General features: G+C 42.3%; 1 protein-coding gene across 1 annotated transcript in view; it reads left to right on the top strand.

Annotated features, from left to right (window-relative positions):
• The window catches only part of NPHP3 (nephrocystin 3), a 1,212,810-nt gene that overhangs the window by 449,948 nt on the left and 742,885 nt on the right, over positions 1–19,977 (top strand). Inside the window, exons 11-12 of the mRNA XM_069648695.1 lie at positions 9,829–9,932; positions 11,544–11,658. Coding sequence (XP_069504796.1) covers positions 9,829–9,932; positions 11,544–11,658 — 219 coding nt within the window. The remainder of the gene's footprint in view (positions 1–9,828; positions 9,933–11,543; positions 11,659–19,977) is intronic.

Here is a 19,977-nt window from a genome sequence, read left to right as displayed (position 1 = left end):
GTTAAATGTATCACTGTGACTGACAGGACAATACAAGGGAAGAGAAAGTGGGGTGAGGAGGCCCAGTATCGCGACCTCTTCGCCTAAGACCAATATTCATCTTATTGAAAATATTTCCCTTAAGGTATCAATTAATCAATCCTCTCCAAAACAGGGAAAGGGACTTGCTATAGTCTTAATCCATAACGTGGAGGATGGTGACATAGTTGATGTTGCCGCTTCACATTTGGAGGAAGCCACTAATGAGCAGTTAAAAGAGGTAATTTTTAAGGCGGATCGGCAAGGTTCTCAATTTGGGGCGATATCAAATGAGGAGGAGATAGTGTTTACCGCTAAGGCGGGTGGCCCAGTAGTGGGGGTCGGTGGAATCCCAATAGAACTACAGGAAGAGGTTTGGTAGCCGCTTTCGGAATTTAATTTGGAGGAGGTGAATTATTATTTCTTTTCTTACCAACTTTATTTAATAAATGTATATGAAACAATACAACTGAGCAACATCAGAAATGTCAGAGTGAGAATAAGTGAAAGAACACATCACATACAGTAGTTCATTATAATATAAATTACACACTAAGTGAACAGCCTTTCAGAGAAAAAAGAACAAAAAAAGGAAAATGAATAAATAAATAAATCAAAAATCCTCCCCATCCTCCTACTCCCTAACAAGACAGAATAACACAAAACAAAACCACAAGACCAACAATAGCACAAAACAAACACCCCTACCCAACCCCCAATCTCAAAATCCATTAACAGAAAAAACAAATCCTACACCTTATCCAAAAAGATCACGAAATGACCCCCACCTTTCCTCATATTCAATTTCCCTATGATGTCGAATTGCCTGAGTCTTCTCGTACCAAGAAAGTGAATTCTAATCAGGTGGAAGTGTGTACCAAAAAGAGGTTATTAATGGGATCTTGTCAGCCCAAGAGACTAAGGTAGATACGCCCATACAGAAAGAGCTTACTCTTAATGTTAAAGTGACTGATAATGAATCCCTAAAAGGAAATGAGGGATTCATTACTCCGCAACCCAAGATCCAATGCACAAAATTGAAACAACCCACACTTCTTAATGCGTGCTTTTTGGGGCTAACTGGAGGTAGTACTCCAGGTAGGATTGATCCTCTCATTAAACAAGACTAGGGCCGTTGATAAAACAGTTGGTCAAAAACAAGCTAAAGCTATTTCGGGCAGACCAATTACAGGTATACAAATTAAGAATTACTTTGATAAACAAACTTGCACCAGTACAGAAATTAAATCAGTTACATCGGTTAGAGGGATTGCGAAATTGGACCATTCGGTTATGGCAGAGGCAGCTAGAAAACTGGGGGATAATGATGTAGAAGATAACGCTATAAATGATCTAAGCATTATCGAATTTGCTGACCTCGCAGTAGAAGATGATGTTAAAGAACTCCTGGAGGGGCGCTCTTACAGTGTGATTCAACAGACTTGTGATGCATCGCAAATTGGGTCTCCATCCAAGTTAACTAATTTCATCGACAAATACACTGAAAAACAAAACTGGCTTAGAGAAAGAGGGCTGCTGTCGGAAGTCCCGGAAGAACAGTTAGAAAAGTTCCCCATGCACCATATATTGCGAGAGGTAGATGACAGAATTAAATTCACACAACCTAATGTGTCTGCTGTTTCTGCATTAAACATGTCCTTAGTTCTTTCGTAAACCTCTATGATAACATATGGTGAGAAGTTAGATCTCATTCGGAAACATTGGTTGAAATATATAATAAGCTGGAGGGTATTGATAAGCCCTGCATGCGTTGCTTACAGCATAAAGACTATGAGGGCTTAGAAATTGCATCTCTGGGCCTGGGTAAAAACCACAAATCCAACTGAGATAAATTGACCAAGAACCAGGGGAAGGCCACATAATACCAGAAGTGAAAATCGCAATAGAGAGCCTGGAGGAAGATTGTCGGGAGATGGGTCAGAGAATGAGGAACGGGAATTTTCAATTTGAGCAGGTAATCAATCATGATGGTTTTAACTAAAGATGAGACGCCTGAGAGAGAACCTGTACAGGAACAGAAGATTGCTGAACAAGGGCAGTCTATCATAGATTTAACTAGAGATCAGTCGCCCAATAAAAATGTAGCACCCATGCGTAAGAGAAATGCACCACAAGTTAAAAAAACAAAAAATGTAAGAAATACCAAAAAACTGAATTTAATGTTGCAAATAATTCTCAGGAACCTGACTATGCCAGAGATTCCCTTTAAAAGAAGTACTGAGGGGATTGGCGCAGAGAACAAATCGAGATTGTGTCAAGGAGAAAGCTCAGATAATCCTAGATTGGAAGAGGATAGTATACAAGAGGAGCATAGATGCATGGAAAACTATGGGCGACACGGGGGGAGGGGATTCTAATTCCAGTAAGAGTCCTTATACTGAGAGCAGTACAGATCCGGTTAGGGTAAATACGGGGATCCAGATTGATCAGATAGAGAATCCTGCCAGGTTGTCAAATGATGTCAATAAGACTGGCAACATGGTTAATCTGGATGAAATAAAAACAGAGGATGACAATAAACTACTTGAGATAAGAATGATAAGCGGGAATCAAAGACCTATAAATATACTTGATCGAGAAACAACAATAGATAATTCAGTTGAGCCGACTAGTATACTAAGTGGGAGGCAAAGATTTAGCTGGTATCCCTACTGCTATAATAGAGAAGACTATGCTTAATAATCAATGTTCCCTCGTGGATAAGAACTCAACATTAATTGATATTGTATCACAGCAAGGAGATTGTTTGAAAATGTACAGTGTGCCATGCCAGGCCGAACCAAATCTCCAAAGGGGTGTATGGATGCCCCGTGTGATCCAGCCACACAGGATAAAATCCTGGGGGGGGAATGTATTTTCCAAAACTCTTACAAAAGCCAATTTTATGATAGTAATGAGAGACCATTGAATGTCAGAAGAGAGAAGACCATTGGGTCCTGAAAGATTGGGCACTGAGAGTATCCTTAGGGGTGCTAAGGGATTCGAGGTACAAATGGAACCTGTGAAAAACCCTAATTATAGCACAGGAGGGATACTGCAAGATTCTTTGAGACACTAAGAGTGAAACTAACAACCATAAACTTATACAAATGAAGAGCCTCGGGGGGGGGGGGGGGAATATCCCTGTCTGCCTTAATCGGGGAATTGTTCTGTGAAAATATTTTCAGAAATACCAAATCTGGGACTAGAGAGGATTCAATTCCAAGAACAAAACTGTTGTGAGATATGTAATGCATAACACAGGTCACAGTTGGTAAAAAAACCTAGCTATGGGGGAGGTAGAAGAACTCTGTAAACTGGTTTTTGAAATTAATCTTGCAGAAGAGGTATTTAGACATAGTGAGGAACCCAAAGTCATCAAAAAGGAATTCAATCACGAAAGAAACATAAAGGTTGTGTATCACCTGGAGAGATTAAATTCGTGGCAAGGGAGGCAACATCTAGGAGGTAACAATATAGAACTCTGAGATTGGGCCCAAATGACCTCCGCCTTGTGGAAATGACCTATCTACTCTAACACATTCAAGTGCTATTGATCTAGGAACTAAAGATGTAAATTTGAAGCTCCTGTCTTGGAACACCAGGGGGCACTGGCATTTACTCACAAATCCTGCCACTATTGATATGTTGAAAGAAAACGTTATTTTTTACAGCAAACGTGTCATTTAGCCAACCTCTCTTTAGTTGGCTACGAGGTTTTCTCTCACCTAGCGAAACAGAATAAGGGAGGTAAACCGTTAGCGGGTGTTATGATTGTGATTAAGGGTACCCTTGGTCTACTGGTGAAAGTGGTCCCAAACCTCCCGTTGGGTATTTTTGCCATTAAGGCCTATTCTTTGGATGGTTCAGTGGAAGCCCTACTAATTAACGTGTACTGGCATAATATTATGGCTGAAATGAAGATTTTCCTAGACTGCATTACAAGATTAACGCAAGACTGGTATTGCACCTCTCCTAAGGGTTGAATGGTTCTGGCAGGAGTCCTTAAGTTGGACTGTAGATTTGCACACGATGATCCCTACTATGATTTTAGGTGAGGAACGATCTTGTGGGAGTAGAGGAGATAAAATAAAGTGGGGGAAAATGTGGAATCTAACATTTGAGTCTATAGGTCTTAGATGCCTAAATGGAGAATTTGATGCGGTAAAACCCGCCGAACCTACCTGGCAACGAGGTGCTAGTTTGTCGACAATAGATTACATCTTTGTGGATGCCTGGTTGTTTAAGCTGCATACTGGGGTGAAAATAGTCCCCAATTCATGGATTCATCATAGTACACTTAGGGTAGAATTTCTTTTGTCCATTATTAAGTGTACTAAAGTAAATCTGATCAATCTGAGAACCATCAGACAAGGAAAAGGGATAAGCTGGTCCACAAGAAATGTAGAGACCCTAATGGGTACATTTCTAAAATGCTAAATTAAACCACTACTGATTGGAAACTACACGTTTTACCCCTGTGAAACTTAACTTAACATCTTGGGAAATTTGTTTAATAGAACCTCGCCTTATTTGAGTTTCGGTATATCAACAACTAAACACAGGCATATCTTTGACAAAAGTCTGGCTAAAGAAAAAAAACTCATTTAAGCCAGATATTAAGGTCATTACATTATTCAGGATATGACCAATTAGAGTAAAATGTCAGGACCGAAAAGGCCAAACAGTCATTTAAGAATTATGGTTGATCAAGAAAGGCGAGCATGTTGCAAAAGGATGCAGAATTGGTGCTGCGTATGCTCGTGAAAAAAGATCTTGGGGCATTCTGCGACTTAATAAATCATTGCAAGCTCCCAGCTATTGTTGATCAGTTGAATGCAGTTTCGGAAGCACAATAGGGTCATATTATTTTTCAGATCTGTATGGGGCCCCGACATCAATAAGATTAGATAAATATGGAGAACTTTGTTAAAGGTACGGCTTGATGGGATCTGAATGCACAAAATTTGAGGGTGGCAGGTTCAAACGGGTTGACTAATAATACCTTTAATGGGAATCTGCCTGCTTGAGCGCACAGTTCCTTACGACGCTCTATAAGAGCATAGCAAAAGATGGTGACATACCGGGAAGCTGGCAGACAGCCAATGTGGTACCCATTTTTAAACGAGGGGAAAGAGACCAGCCAGAAATGATCATCTCATATCTTAAATACATGCGGACTGTACGCTGTTTGCGTCAATTTTGTGGTTGCATGTTAATGAATGGATGGCTAGCTCGCACCGTCTCAAACTACAGACAGGGTTCAGAGTAGGACATTCAACAAACCTGAATGGGCTGGTAATGAGGGCTATGCAGGAATCTTCCTGGGATAGACCGGGAGGTGAAATATATGTTGTGTCTATCGACTTGTAAGCAGCATATGATCAGGTGATCTGAGGCCGCATTTGGGCTAAATTGACTAAATGGGGCATGCCAGCGGCCTGCTGAATCTTATCATGGCCCTCTATGAAAATGCAGGAATATTTGTCCGGCTCAACTTTGGTGACCTATCCAGGCGGATTGGGCCTTATATATGTTTAAGACAGGGTTGTTCTTTAGCACCCTGTCTTTTCAATCTATATGTATCAGATATCTGAGAGTTTCTGCAGGAGGTAGGCTTGGTCATGCCTAAATTAGGAAATGTACGCATTTGATGGTTGGCCTATGCTGACGATTCCTTGCTCCTAGATTGTACCAGGGTAGGGTTGCAGAGATTGATTGACAAATTTCCAGAATATGCTGCCATGAATGGACATATTGTAAACCCTAGAAATACACATGTTTTGGTATTCTCAAGATGTAAAGAAAAGAAGAAACTGGGATGGAACATGGGTGGTGCCACTATAGAAACTGCATCAAAGATTATGTACCTGGGTTTACCATTAATGGTGCAACCATCCAAGGGTAGGTTACGTGTTTTCTTAAACAAAAAGCTGATAGTTAGCTAACCAGCTGATGAAACTTGATAAAAAATGTGGTCGCTTTTCTATTAAAGCTGCAATCCCCTTTTATGAGGGTAAGATAGTACCCAAAATGATATATGAAATGGAGCTCCATCAGTTACATTTTGGGGAATCCTTGGAGAGTAGGTTGTGGAGGAAGACCCTTGGTGTCCCCCATAACATTCCAATGGCGGCAATTAGGTTTGACCTTGGGCTGTCCTCGCTGCAGGTTCGGGTTGAATGGCGAATGATGACATTGTTTTTAAATTTGCTTACGCCTTTATAAAACTCACTTTCTGCAGATCTGTGTGGGTTTATACCCATTGGTTCAGTGTGGGATCCCACCTGCAAATATCTGATTATATTTGCGATAGGTTGCTGTCGGACCTGGGTATGGATAGACCTACTCTGATTGCCAAGCCTGACAAAATTAAACTTCTGCTCTATGAAAGGGATTGAATTATAACAACTGAGAAACTTCAGTTATCTGTCACTTAGCCATCTGCGCTGGGATCATAAACAGCATGGGTCTGCCTAATTTCTTCTGACCCAATTTCCAAATAGATACTATCACAATTTTCTTCTTAAATTATTTTGGAACATTTTGCCAACGAGAGAGGTTCTTTATAGGAGGAAGGTAGTTAGTGTGGTGATCCCCTGGTGCCGTTGATGTGAGGAGATAGGAGAAACAGAAACAATGGAGCATTTGTTACTGCATTGCCCAGCGCTTCAGGCAAGGAGATTGACCTATCTGGAGAAGTCTGTAAAGTGGGGGACAAGGTGGGATGTTAATTATATCTGATCCAGATGCATTACTATTCAGAATATCCCTGAAGGTCTGGCAGTAGCATCCTTTATTAAATTATTAAATCTTTCTATGGTTCTGGATCGGAAAATATAGACAGGTCTTCCTTCTTTGCTTTAAATCTTTTTTTAATAAGATCATATAAAGAGAATTAATGCTGGGACTGGTAAAATAGGTGGCCACCGAGGTGTTATTGGATGTAATGTTCCTCTTGACAGGCATTTGTTTAAATTGTGATTAGGTATGTCTGTTAGTAGTCGAGTAGTATTCCTAAAGATTAGGGATTACTAATAGCAAGTCCACTGGGGAAGGACTATATTATGAGATCATCTAATATGATCCACTTGGATACCATCTACGAGGGGCGACCCTGCTTGGTTGCGTGGTGGTCCCGTCCTGCACTGGTTAGGTGTGATTTCTTGTTTTAGTTTCCGCTTCTTCTCCTTCTTTGCTGATGATCAGAGTGTTGAAATGACTGATTTTCCTCTGCTGCTTCTTTTCTTTATGACTTTAACACTACATTATGCAATATTTTTGCAACGATTTTAAGAAATCCGAAGTTTTTCATCTTTCTTGTAAAAATCACTTCGGTGATTATAAACTCGTAAATAAATAAAAATATATATAAGCAATGAACATCTGTTGGAGGGCACCTGTTTTATTAAACTTGATGTACTGTATAATTTTGCTTGCCTTTTAGAATGGTAGGTTTTATTGTTTTGATTAGGATTAACAATTTGATGTAACGTGTGATAATGTGACTTTTAATTTTGGTGTTGAAACATATTCTTGGGAGGATAGCTTAGGGGCCACGTGCTTGCCTTGGAAGCAAGACGACACGGAGCAACACAGGTTCCATGCCGGGTCCGCGCTTAGAAACCTCAGGGTATTAAGTACATTATTAATAACCTATCATATCCTTATTATGTCTATTCTATTACGATAATTGTATTACATGAATTTGCCCAAATTGATCTGTGTTCTACAGGTTTCTTTGTAAACCATAAACAATAAAAGAAAAACGAAATCTAACTGAAACAGAACTGACTTTGACACTGCATTGTTCTAAAGGCTGGATATTATATCAAAATATATAAACAGAAGTTCCAACCATGTTCTAATGAAAGAACACTACTAATGGTAGTAATGGAAGGCACTGAGGGTAGAGGTAATCTCTTTGGACGAGTCTAATAACCGGTTTGTTTCTAAGGCTTTGCTTTAGCTCCAGTGCAGCATTCTCTCAACATGTCTTTAACCTCATACTTGCATTAACAAATCCTGACACCGCGCCAGCTCCCAATAAAAGCTGGTGGTGTCTGGGCATGGTTTTCCACATCCTATGCAGTTTAGTGGTTACATGATTCTGGGTATTAAGGCAGTTTTGTAGATTTAAACCTAAATCCCTTTGTTGTATAGAGGCTAATTGAGGGTATGTTTAGTGTTTTGTATAGATATGCTTGAATATTATACACCGAATAGCTAACTAAGTCAGTAGTGAAGGCTATCGTAGGTTATACTTCCTGCTGAGACCGGAACCATATAGAAATACATTGTGCATCCATTTACTAGCAACGCTCTGTAAACGTTCTTAAGAGTTCGCAGAACACAGCTCCAGTAATACAGTTTATTTCTAGCTAGATGTCATTCCAAAACAGTGCCTGATTCATGGAAGTATTTTATAATGGCGCAATCCCATATGAACAATTCCATGAATCAGGCCCTCAGTATCTTGAGGGAGGCTGGCAGGAAGCGCCACCTCCAAAATCACACCAAGCCTTAGGTACAGTCATACTACACGGCCAGAGTGGATTACACATTAACAAAAGGAACAAATGCCAGGTGGTCTTCTACAATTGAGGAAAGAACATGTAGGTGTTAACTCTCTTGGAGCTGTTCTTCAGGACACAACACATTTGCACATACCATTTTGTTTACAATTTACTCACAAAGAAGCTCTTGTAGCCAAGAGGGTTAGGGATGGTTGGAAACCAAAACGGAAGCCTATACTTTCACAGCTTATAACGAAGTGATTCACGGTTCCAATAGCAAATCAAGACAGCCAGGGCTTCTTACCAGTCACACTTTCGCAAGAGCCATTTACTTATTTTAGTGTTCGTAAAATCAGTGTCCATATTATAGAAGGGGAGGGGTCTTTTGTAGTGCAGGGGTTCCCTTCATATAATGCAATTATGGATGAAAAAGCGCTGTTGCAGGAGCTTCATTCACAATAAGCAATGAAATGCATCCCATGAGGATGTGAGCACGTGATCCATGCATAGTATAGTAAGCCAGAACTGTGCTTACGCACATAACCTGTGAATATAACTCCTATTTGTGGGGTGAAATGCGTTGTCATGTCTTTATAACTTGGAATAAAGGGTTCATGTGTAAGTTTTGTTGTATTCAGTTCCTGGAGTGACTAATTTGGTGTGTAAATAGACCCTTTAAATAACTTGTGCTAGGGTATGATGCCACCAGAGTTTGTCAGCAGTGCTCATCACCCAAGATTGATCACTGGTTTTACCTGCCCTGAGGGGATGTTGGGAAAGGGAAACGGGGGTTGGAGGAGGGAGGGAGTCACACATAACATCCACCCCTCTCTTCCAGAGGGTGCACCCCTTTCAAAATCAAGATGTAGTTCTCCGGGCCAGGTGTAGCTGGCAGGACTGTGCATTCTAGCTTTGCACCTACAAATTCTGCTTCCACCCTTTCAAGGGGTTACCTGACAAGCTCAAAAATGTGTCTTTGGCTGCACATCCAAGGCCAAGCTTGGTCACCTGTAATGCAAAACTTGTGTAATCTTTTTCATTGCATGGATCAGAGACGGGCATTTGACTGCTGCAGTTTGCTGCACTGTTCAAGGTTGATGGTACGGTCTAAGATATGTCAATCAAATAATCCTAATGCAAAGGTGAAAAAGCCCGATCAAACCTTTCAAGAAAAGAAAGGGGGTGGATGATGATGCATGTACATTCTTTTGTCTTAATTTCTAGCTAATGCTGCTTGTTTGTCAAAGGTATTTAGTGGTATTCTGGTTCTCGATTATTATATTTTATCTTGCAGTATTATGAACGCCTCAATGACCTGATGGCGGCACCTGCACCTATTCCCCCACTCCTGGTGTCTGGAGGACCAGGATCCGGAAAGTCTCTTCTGTTGTCAAAATGGTATGTGTTGGTGATTGTAATATGTGAGCAGATAATGCAGGGTGGGAATCCTAAACGGTCCCATGACCCCCATGGGCTGTTAGTTCTAATGCCGGGAGTGGATTGTGCCAAACCTCCACTCTCCGTTCAGTGAAATATGCAGGATTTTTCTAGTTTATTGGCACATGGATTGATATTTTGAAACAATCTAAAATATGCAAATTTTGTGGTCTTATTTATTACAGCAGAAAAGGTTCAGAGTTACTTCTAAGCCTACCAGACTGCTCTGTGTATCACCTGACAACAGGTTTCAAATCAAGCTCTGTAATGTATTTCAAACAACTTTGTACATTACATGATGTCTCACAAAATAAGTACAATTACAATGTACATGACTCGGTCTTTTATTACTCCACAGAAGGCAGTACACGAACAGGCCCAGTGTCTTTTAGCCAATGCATTTCGGATGCAAATCAGTCTTTAGGGCCAAACGATATCTTTAAGTACACCAATTAAAATACACAAGACATAATGTTACCATATTGGGCAAAAACATAAAAAGAAAACCGTTACCAAGAGGCAAACAACTCATACCGATCCTTTACACATAGTAATAGAACTTAATAATGTCTTGATTGAGAGAACTACATGTAAAAATAGAAATACAACCGTACATAATTAAAAGAAGTTAGAAAAAGATAAAACAAATCTAATTGCCTTCAGAGTAGTAGCAGCTTTGACTTACTAAGCAGTCACTAGCATAATTACAATTTCGTTGATATCACTTTCCAGACCAATCAAGCCGCATTTGTCATGACTCTTGAGTATGACCCACAATAGTGGACCAAACCTGGTCCAGTGTAATGTCCTCAATATGATTTTAAAATGCAAGATGGCCGCCGTCTAGTAAACGCGGCTCCCGAGCTCCCGGACCGCTCTGACTGTCTCGGTGATCGAAGCTGACACAAAGCAGCACCTTATTTTGGTGGCTGCAACACCCGACAGGCGCCCGGTCCCGAGGCGACCCAAGGGGGGGCTCCAGCAGTGACCACACCGCAGCGAGGCCTATACAGAGAGCCCCGTCCTGCGCCGACGGGCTGAGACACCCAGAGCGCTCACTCGCTGCGTAATCTTATCTGGAGCACTGACTGTAGGTGTAACACTTTTTCACTCTCACGATTCCCATGGGATTCTCCTGATTGTCCCTTGATATTCCTTCGTTAATGGATAATTTGACTGTTCAAAGGCGTAATGCAGGTGTGGCGAGTGACATTTTGGGGGGAAAGCAGATTCATGTTCACTACCGTTTTGAGAACATATTCAACATTTAAAGATTAATGATGTCCCTTTAAACTTTGTTTTTTTTCTACCATCTTCTGTCCATTTTCAGCCCTTGATTGCTCTTTTAAATACTTTTTCTGGTTAGAAAGTAATAACATTTGACCACTTTTCATTGTCTCCCTCTGCTGCGCCACCTTTACCAGACTTGCATCAATGCCAAGTATCTGATGTGCTTTTGTTATCCCTGTGACTGTTATTGTAATATGGCAATAATCCGATTCCTTCATCCTGTCTACTTGGGTCTGAGCTTTCCAAGGGTTTAGTGGCCTAAAACGTACGTTTCATTCACAGGATTCAGCTACAGCAGAAGCAGTCCCTGAACACGTTGATACTCTATCACTTTGTTGGGCGGCCCACATCTACAAGTTCAGAGCCTGCGCTGATACTCAAGAGGTTGACACTGAAGGTACTTTTCATTTCTATTATGGAACTGTGGTGTAGCCTGTATGTGAAGAGACACTTGTATTATAAGTCTTTCCATCTGCTCCTGTTTCTGAGCTCTGTACACTCAGTAGTTCCCCAACTAACATCTTATTATCTACACGTTATCTAAGTGTAAAGGGGATATGCAGTGAATGATGGCAGAGTTGCTCTCAAAGCAAACCAGATGTCCCCAAACAAAGGGACATTTTGGATTTGTGTGGGTGAAGATAACAAGATACTTTTCATTTAACCCTTGATCCCCTTTGAACAAAGAGAAGCTGGTATACCTACAAAACAGTGACCGATTATGTTGTATCCACAAAAGTAGTATTGAGAGCCCAATAAGGCTAAAGCATCTTGTGAGTGTCAAAACTTGTGTTCTGACCTGTAATGCATTTTTCAATTGGTATCTCTCTACTTCCCATTCCAACTAGTTGTGCGTGCAGAAGCTAGGGATGGGATGGAGACCCTCTGTATTGTGTCATCTGGAGCTAGTATCCCAGAGTGGGCCGGAAGTCCTTAACCCCGAGGGTCTCCAGGCCCCAATCCACTAGCCTCTCAAATGTGATTTCACCACAGACCTTGGTTGCATTTCTAAAAGCATGGGGAAATCCCTCTACATTCAGATTCCAGATGTATCCTTTATAAACTGTGCAGGGAATTTGTGTGCATGCCCGAGCCTGTTACGTCAGCATACCGGAGAATGGCTGACAAGCTACTCTTTCAACCAAAGTTATGGCATGGTACAGGACCAGGTTAAAGCTCGGTTTTCCTACAGGAAATGTATTTCTGGTTGGTACAAATGGTTCGAAATGGGGGTTAGTGGTTTGTATTTTCTTTACAGTGTAGCCTGATTTCAGGACTTATTTCTAATTAAGTCACATTAGTGATATGACAGCCTTTAAGATTAAAGCTGAATGTTGTTTCTATTTAGACAGACTGAATAGTGCATATTCAGTTCATTGGTCTACAGAGGATTAACATCTATGCATGTTGCAGCCCTTAAATCGGACAGACACGTTGTTCAGAAAACATTAAGTATTTAATGTACTTGTTCAAATGTTTTCTTTGCTGCTTGGGTTTAGGGCACCTCAAAGCCATTATTTAGGAGCAGAACACCTATAAGTATCCTTATTTATGAATTAACACGTAAGAGTGGTATACACAAATGATATGTATCCAAAAGAGCTCAAGATTAACACAAATTGCAAATCAATGGTAGCTTGATTTTATATGATTGGTGTGTCTAATATCAATCATGGAGGATCATGTATGTAGGTTTGAACCAGGTTCAGTAGCTCTAGCTCTGCAATCATTCTTCTTGTTTGGATTGGCAAACCCTGATTTCATTTTGCAATTTTCTCAGTTCTCCTTGTAGCTAGCATGAGTCCTTATGCCATTACCATACTTGCTTAAAAGAAATCTGCCAGTCAGATATTAAGGGGGACATGCATGTGGCGGTAATGTTAAAAACAAACTGTAGTTCAAGTACTGCTTGCTTTTAACATCTGCCTGGTTATGGGATATGAGGAATTTACCTCATGTGGTAGTTTACATTGCCTCCTGTGGTAAACCCTAAATGATTATCAGTTGGGATTCCGAATAGCATACCAGGGAGTGGGGGGATGAGGGAGTGCTTGAAGTCAAGAACGGTGGGCAGTAGTGGAAGAAGAGTTAACCTCGCTGTGTACGCAGAGCCACCTGGGATGGGAAGAGCACGAGATCAAGATCTCCCCATGAGATGGAGATGAAGTGGGAGACCAGAAAACTGAAGTCTGACCTAAAGCTCGCAGAAACTATCAATGGCTTAAACAATAGTGGAGAAACCCGACAAGGAGGAGGAGGTGAATACACTCATGCGTGGAACTGAGCCAAAGTTGTGACAATAAGGAGTAGCAGATGAAGGGTTTGGGTAGACTCTCGAAGACTAACTCAGAATTGCCGATAGAGAGAAGTACAAAACTCCAGACACACAGGAACTAGGCAATATGGCATGGTCCAATTACTACCAGACTCTGTATTTAAAGATTCCAGGAAATTCTGGGAAATTGTTTCACTGGACCCGATTTACTAGCACACCCAGAGTGGCCTTTAAGCCGTTATTGAGGACAAGACTTGGGTGACTCATTTTTCTGCATGACACACCAGATGATCCCCAATAGGACCTCTTCCATGGTAATCCCTATACAGCATACTGATGCTACTGCCTCACAAATACATTCTTAGACATCATCGCAACAACAGAGTTGGCTGGTGCAATAAGCAGAACATGAGACGTTGTCCTGGCTCTGATGGGATCCCAGCTGAGTTATTCAGACATTTAGTGATCAGGGCTCCCCTCTTGGCCATAAGTTACAATGCTATGATTCGATGCCTGACATTCAGCTGGGCTTCCAGCAAGGTCTACGTACTAATGGACAGATTGTTAATCTTCTATCCCATTTGGTGTACATTAAGCAAGAGCCAATTTACCTGGCATTCATGGATCACATCACTGCATTTGTTATATTATGTTAATTGCCGTTTATATAGCGCCTTATATATATCATTGGTATGACCTCAAAGCGCTGGTATGCCCTTTGAACCCCCTTGGGAACCGTAGTTCAAGTCAGTAGAGAGAGATAGTGTTGTATGGTGCATGGGTGCACCGGGTATGTGTGCAGCTGGTGTAGTTGTTGGCTGAAAAGTACAAAGTAAACCAGACCAAACTAGTGTGCTCAGCTCCATGAATCGCCTGGAAAGCATATTGAACACACTGGTCCATATCGATCAGGACACGCATGCATGTGTCAACACTGGGACAAATGTTAATTGTACTGACAATTTCCCTGTTGATCTATGTGGTGTGTCGGAAGAAGGAGGCGGACACTTGGTGTACATTGTGAATTAGGTTTAATTAAATAATAATGCCTAACTTTCCTTATTGCTAGAGGGGTTTCCCTGCCTTGCAAGTCAGTTGTCAGGAAGCCCGAACTGAAGTGTCCTCCATCCAAAAACTACTCCTACCTTACACTACCACTATGTTAACTAACATAATTTAAATTGGGAAAACCTCTCCCCATTCTAGTATTCTGGTATGTCAATGTCTCTTCACTCGATAGTTCTCTTCTTGGAGATATCTTCAAATAGTCTCTTTCCACGCTTTCAAACTGATCTTGGAGTTCCTTTACAATGCATTTAAGCTTGGTCTCCCTTGTTTGTTTGTTTGTTTATTTGTATAACACTCCTGACCCAGGGGAATATGGGCGCTTAAACATCAAGTTACAGGCAAAGGTGAGGAACATTTGTACATTTGTGCAGCATATGTATAGTTACAAGAAAGCAGTTAGTGCAGAGATAGTAACAAGCAGACCTAGTAAGGATACATTCATACATTAGGCATACATACATAGTTGGTTATTGTTAGGGAGAATTCTCTGTTTAGGCTGAATTTCCTAACCTAGTGAGTCCCCCAGCAGCTTTGCTGGATTTCTGGGGTTTATTTTTTTTCTCCTGCCAAGAGTGAGTCTCTTTTACCTCACTCCTGGGCATGATTTGAGAGTGTTTCTTTGACTCTAGATGTGTTTAATGGGCTATGGGGTCTTTTACTCCATAGGGCTTCATGTGTGTTTGTGATGTGTGTTACACAGCACCCCCAGTGCAGTAATACAGTGGTGTCATAGTGACTCCCCAGTATAGACTCCATACCCTGGGACTGACTACTGTCTCCCAGGGCCTGTAAAGTCACCATTGACTTTACTAGTCTTAAATTCTGAACAGAACCAGTACAAACCATCATATTGTGGACGTACTGGCTGGGGCAATTCAATTGCCCCGGGGTCTGCTAGTCGAGGGGGCACGTCTTCGTCCCCCCTGATCGAGTTTTGGCTGGTGGCAGTGGATACTACTTTTTATATTCAACCGCAAATATTTCTCTATGGGATTTTCCCATTGTTCGAGGCTACTATCTTTATTTATTTAATTACGATAGCCTCGAACATACCGCTGGTTTATTTAATTAATATTAATTCTCTGGCTGGTATTTTTTGCCAAAACTCGGTTCTAAAATGGCGTTTGTGTTCTCTTCTGTGAGTCCAACCCAAGTCGAGCCCTTTGGTCCACTTTTTGGCGGGCTTCTCCACAGAAGCCCTCCAAAGTGGTGCCACTCTGTCTGTCTACTTAGGAGGGGTGGAGGGGGATTTAGGCACCCTGGACTGAGTTGCCTAGGCAACTCAAGTCGCACTCCGTCCTGATTGGCCCAAGTGGTGAGCCGGCCGGCTCACCACTTAGCATGTTTGAGTGACAGCTAGGCTGAGTGAATAGGGGTTTTCTGCATAAAAGCAGGGCTTTGGGGACTGGAACTTCAGATGTCGCCACAGGACCTAAAAATCCGACGAGGGAGAAGCTGAGCCGACCTGCCACGACGACACCACCGGTGGAGCCCTGCTGGACCGTCTCACCACTTTTCCCAACGACAGAGGAGATCTCCTGCCGGAGAGTCTTCTTCCTTTGACTGGTGGGGATAACCAGTTTCACCGTCTTTTCGCCTTCCCGACGTATCTCGTGGCCGCCTTGCCTGTGCCAAGCACCCCGGCAACCGGGATAGCACGTTTTACCACGACCGCGAATTAAAGGCTAATACCTTTAACCGGAAAACTCCACGGCTGGTTTCTTCCCTGGCAGTGCAACGACCTTCATCTTTCCTCCAAGTCGAGATCTTCTCTTCATCCGGACGACGACGAAACTTGCACCCGCTGCCAGGAACAACTGCCACCGCTGGAGGATCCTTCCCACTTAAGGTACCATGTCCCGCCCTGCCTCCCTTGCCACCGACTGTACGGGGTAGATTTAGCCCCCGGCTTTCGAACCTGGGTTAGCCTGGGACACCCTGGCTAAACTTTTCTGAGCCTCTCTAAACTCTTTTCGAACTCTCTGCAAGACTTTCTAAGCCTAGTGTAACTGTGTGATCTTGGGCGCATTTGTGCTCTGCTCTCTCTAAGAGTGGGCCCAGCCTATGGACTTTGGCTCACAAGTGATTTTTGCTCTTCTGCCTTGCTAATAGTGTTCCTAAATCTTAGAGTGGTGTACCTTCCCATATTCTGTCTTTTTCCCTCCCTTCTTCATGAACTTATTGGAGTGCCATCTATAGTTAAGCGCTCACCTCTGCATGGAAATAAGTGGTGTTAACTAAGACTTCCCTGATCAGGAACAAGGGTTGTATGTATTATAATAGTAACTGTGTTTAGAGTGTTTTACCATAAGAGTGCTGGAGTGTTTCAAACAGTGTGTTTTTAAATAAATAATTATATACTTGGATACCAAAGCTCTGGTCAGTGTTTGCTTGTATTGTTGTATCTGAATGCCTATTGTGTATACTTTGCATACTGCCTAACTCTTCTTGAGGGAAGTCTGACTGCTCAGCCACAGCTACCAGGTAAATCTGGGTGGTACAGACTGCTACCAAGTGGGTTTACTGCTAACACCTGTAGTCTTAAATCTTTTTGCAGTTTTCCCAAAGGGAACTGCACAGGTTTCTGCCTAACAGTTATTTATTGAGTAACCAAGTGATGACCTTAGTTCTGAAAGGTTGGAAGGTTGGAAGGTGGGGGTGGATTTGATATCCAGTGGAATAGTGTTCCACAAGTTGTGAGGCTAGAACTGGGAAGCTGGATCCACCGGCTCTTTTAAGGGAATATTTGGGCACCGTCAGTTGTAGTGTATTAGAGGATCTGGTGGTTCTAGAATTCTGTCTTAAGGTGAATTTATTGGTTAAATAGGGCGGGGATAGGCGGTTGAGAGCTTTGTAAGTGAGGCAGATGGTTTTTAGGTCTATTTTTTGTTGGATGGAGAGCCATTTGCATGAAATTCTTGTAGCCGAGATATGTTCTCTTCTAGGAATATTGAGGGCAACACGGAGTGCATTGTTTTGTAGAACTTGCAATTCATTGATTACCGTTTTGTTGGCACCTACATAAAGGCTGTTACAGTAATCCAGTTTGGATTGTATGAGTGCTCTGGCTAAAGTGAGGCAGTTGTTTGGGGAGATCAAAGGTCTGCAGGCCCTAATTAGTTTACCAGTGTAAGCAGTGACTGAGGCGGTCATATTAATTTGTTTGGCAAGGTTGGTATTCATGTCTAGATAGAAACCAAGAGTTTTTACACTCTTGGCGATGGGAATGGTGTTACCGACATTGGTGAAGCTGGTTTAACTGAGGCTGAGATTCCGGATTGTATTAGGTGAGCCGACAAGGAGCAGTTCAGTCTTGTCATCATTCAGGCAGAGACCATGTGTGGCCATCCATGCCTGAATGATGGAGAAGACTTCACTGATCCGGTTGGCGTCTGAGTTGTAATTGCTGGATAAAGTGAGGAGCATCTGGGTGTTATCTGCGTAGTTAGTGTAGGTGACACCCAGATGGTCCAGCTTGTCGAATAGGGGCTTTGTAAATATATTATACAAAGTGGGTGAGACATAAAATCCTTGTGGGACACTGCAAGTAATGGGAATAGGGTCGGACGCTGCTAGGGGTGAGAAGACCCGCATGGTCCTGTTGTCAAGGAAGGATTGGATCCATGTGACCACAGAGTGGGAGAAGTGTGCTGCCGATGACAAGTGGTTGCACAAGATTTTGTGGTAAACCAGGTCAAAGGCAGCGGAGAGTTCAAGGAGAAGAAGGATGGCAGCCCTACCTTTATCTTTGAGTTCGTCTATCTGGCTCTTGAGATCAACAAGGGCCATTTCTGTCCCATGTTGAGGACGAAAGCCAGATTGGCGAGTTCCTAGTAATTGGTTTATCTCAAGGTAATCCTGAATTTCTAAATAGGTCACTCTGTCAAGAATTTTTAGTAAGAATGGGACAGTGGTAATGGGTCTATAATTCGTGGGTATATCTGGGTCGAGAGTTTGTTTTTTTAACAGTGGTAGGACTCAAGATTGTTTCAGATTACTTGGGACCTTGTTATTGGACAATGACAGGTTTATTAATTTGGTAATGAAGGGGGAAAGATCCCTGGCTGCATCTTTTATGATCTGTGCGGGGCAACTGTCCCCCTTACAGTTCGAGGGTTTCAAGGATGCTATCATTTTTTGTACTTCAGGTATGGTTACCTTTGAAAGTGAAGCCTGAGCTAATGGCAGTGGGTGAAGGAAGGGTGGATCTGGAAGTAGGACCGTGAGTGAGTTGTTGTCGTTTGTTTTCAATTTTAGTTTGGAGCCCTGAAATTATGTTAGCTAGGGCATCCATGATTTATCCTTAGTGTAGATATCTGCGGGAGGAATGGGGTTTTCTAATTCCTTTAGGATGTTAAAGAGTTCTTTTGTGCTAGAGCCTGCCTGAGAGATCCTGGAATTAAGAGATTCTTTCTTAGCGCGTGTAATTTCATTTTTGTAGTGTGTGGAGATATTGGTGAGATTAGTTCTGTTATCTAATGATTTCCATAGTGATTCAAGTTTACTTTTTTGTTGTCGGAGAAGTTTGAGCTCCGGGGTGTACCACGTATTCAGGTGCGCTTTTGGTTTCCCTTTACGCATTTTTAGTGGGGCAATGATGTCGATAGCTTTAGCCATGGAATCATTATAGGCGTTGACCAGCAGGTTTAAGTCAGTTGTAGCTGGTAGAGCGTTCAGAATAGGGGTCAGCAGGGGTATTAAGGCTTCCGCTGTGATGTTGCTCTTTTTCCTAGTTGGGCAGGCCGGTGCAATACCAGGCCTTTTATGCACTAGGTTGCTGATATTAATGTTGAGTGGGAGGAAGTAGTGATCCTTCCATATGAGCTGTGCAGGGTCCTTCAGGGTGATATTGCAATTAAGGGCGGTTACCCAGTCAAGGATTCTTCCCTTCGAGTGGGTGGGTTTGGAGCAGAGTTGTAGGAGGCCATGCTCCTCTAATGCCGTGGCCAGGGCAATGGCTGGGGTGTCGAGAGGGTCATTAAACCGAAGATTGAAGTCTCCAAGTATAATCATTTGTGCTGAAGGTTTGGAACTTTCGGCTACTAATGAGGTGATATCTTCCTCAAATGAGCCAGGTGGGCCCTGGGGTCTGTAAATAAGATGCATCATGATAGTACTCTTAGGGGAGGTTTGTAATTTAACTGTGAGATGCTCACATGATTTGAGTGGAGGAGAGGAGGCTAGTCTAATATCAAGCGAGGACTTAAAGATGATAGCTACACCACCTCCTCAAGCGTTAGGTCTGTCTACTCTGAGGATGGTGTAGTTATCAGGGATAGCTAGGGTAAGAGATGGTCCCGGAGCATCATGCAACCAGGTTTCAGTCACAGCGAGGAAGTCCAGGTTGTTGGTTAGAATGATGTCGGCGACTTC

Source organism: Ambystoma mexicanum, chromosome 2q (genome assembly GCF_040938575.1).
Source record: "Ambystoma mexicanum isolate Mex_15411 chromosome 2q, UKY_AmexF1_1, whole genome shotgun sequence".
NCBI lineage: Eukaryota > Metazoa > Chordata > Amphibia > Caudata > Ambystomatidae > Ambystoma > Ambystoma mexicanum.
This window is presented reverse-complemented; position numbering and strand designations above follow the sequence as displayed.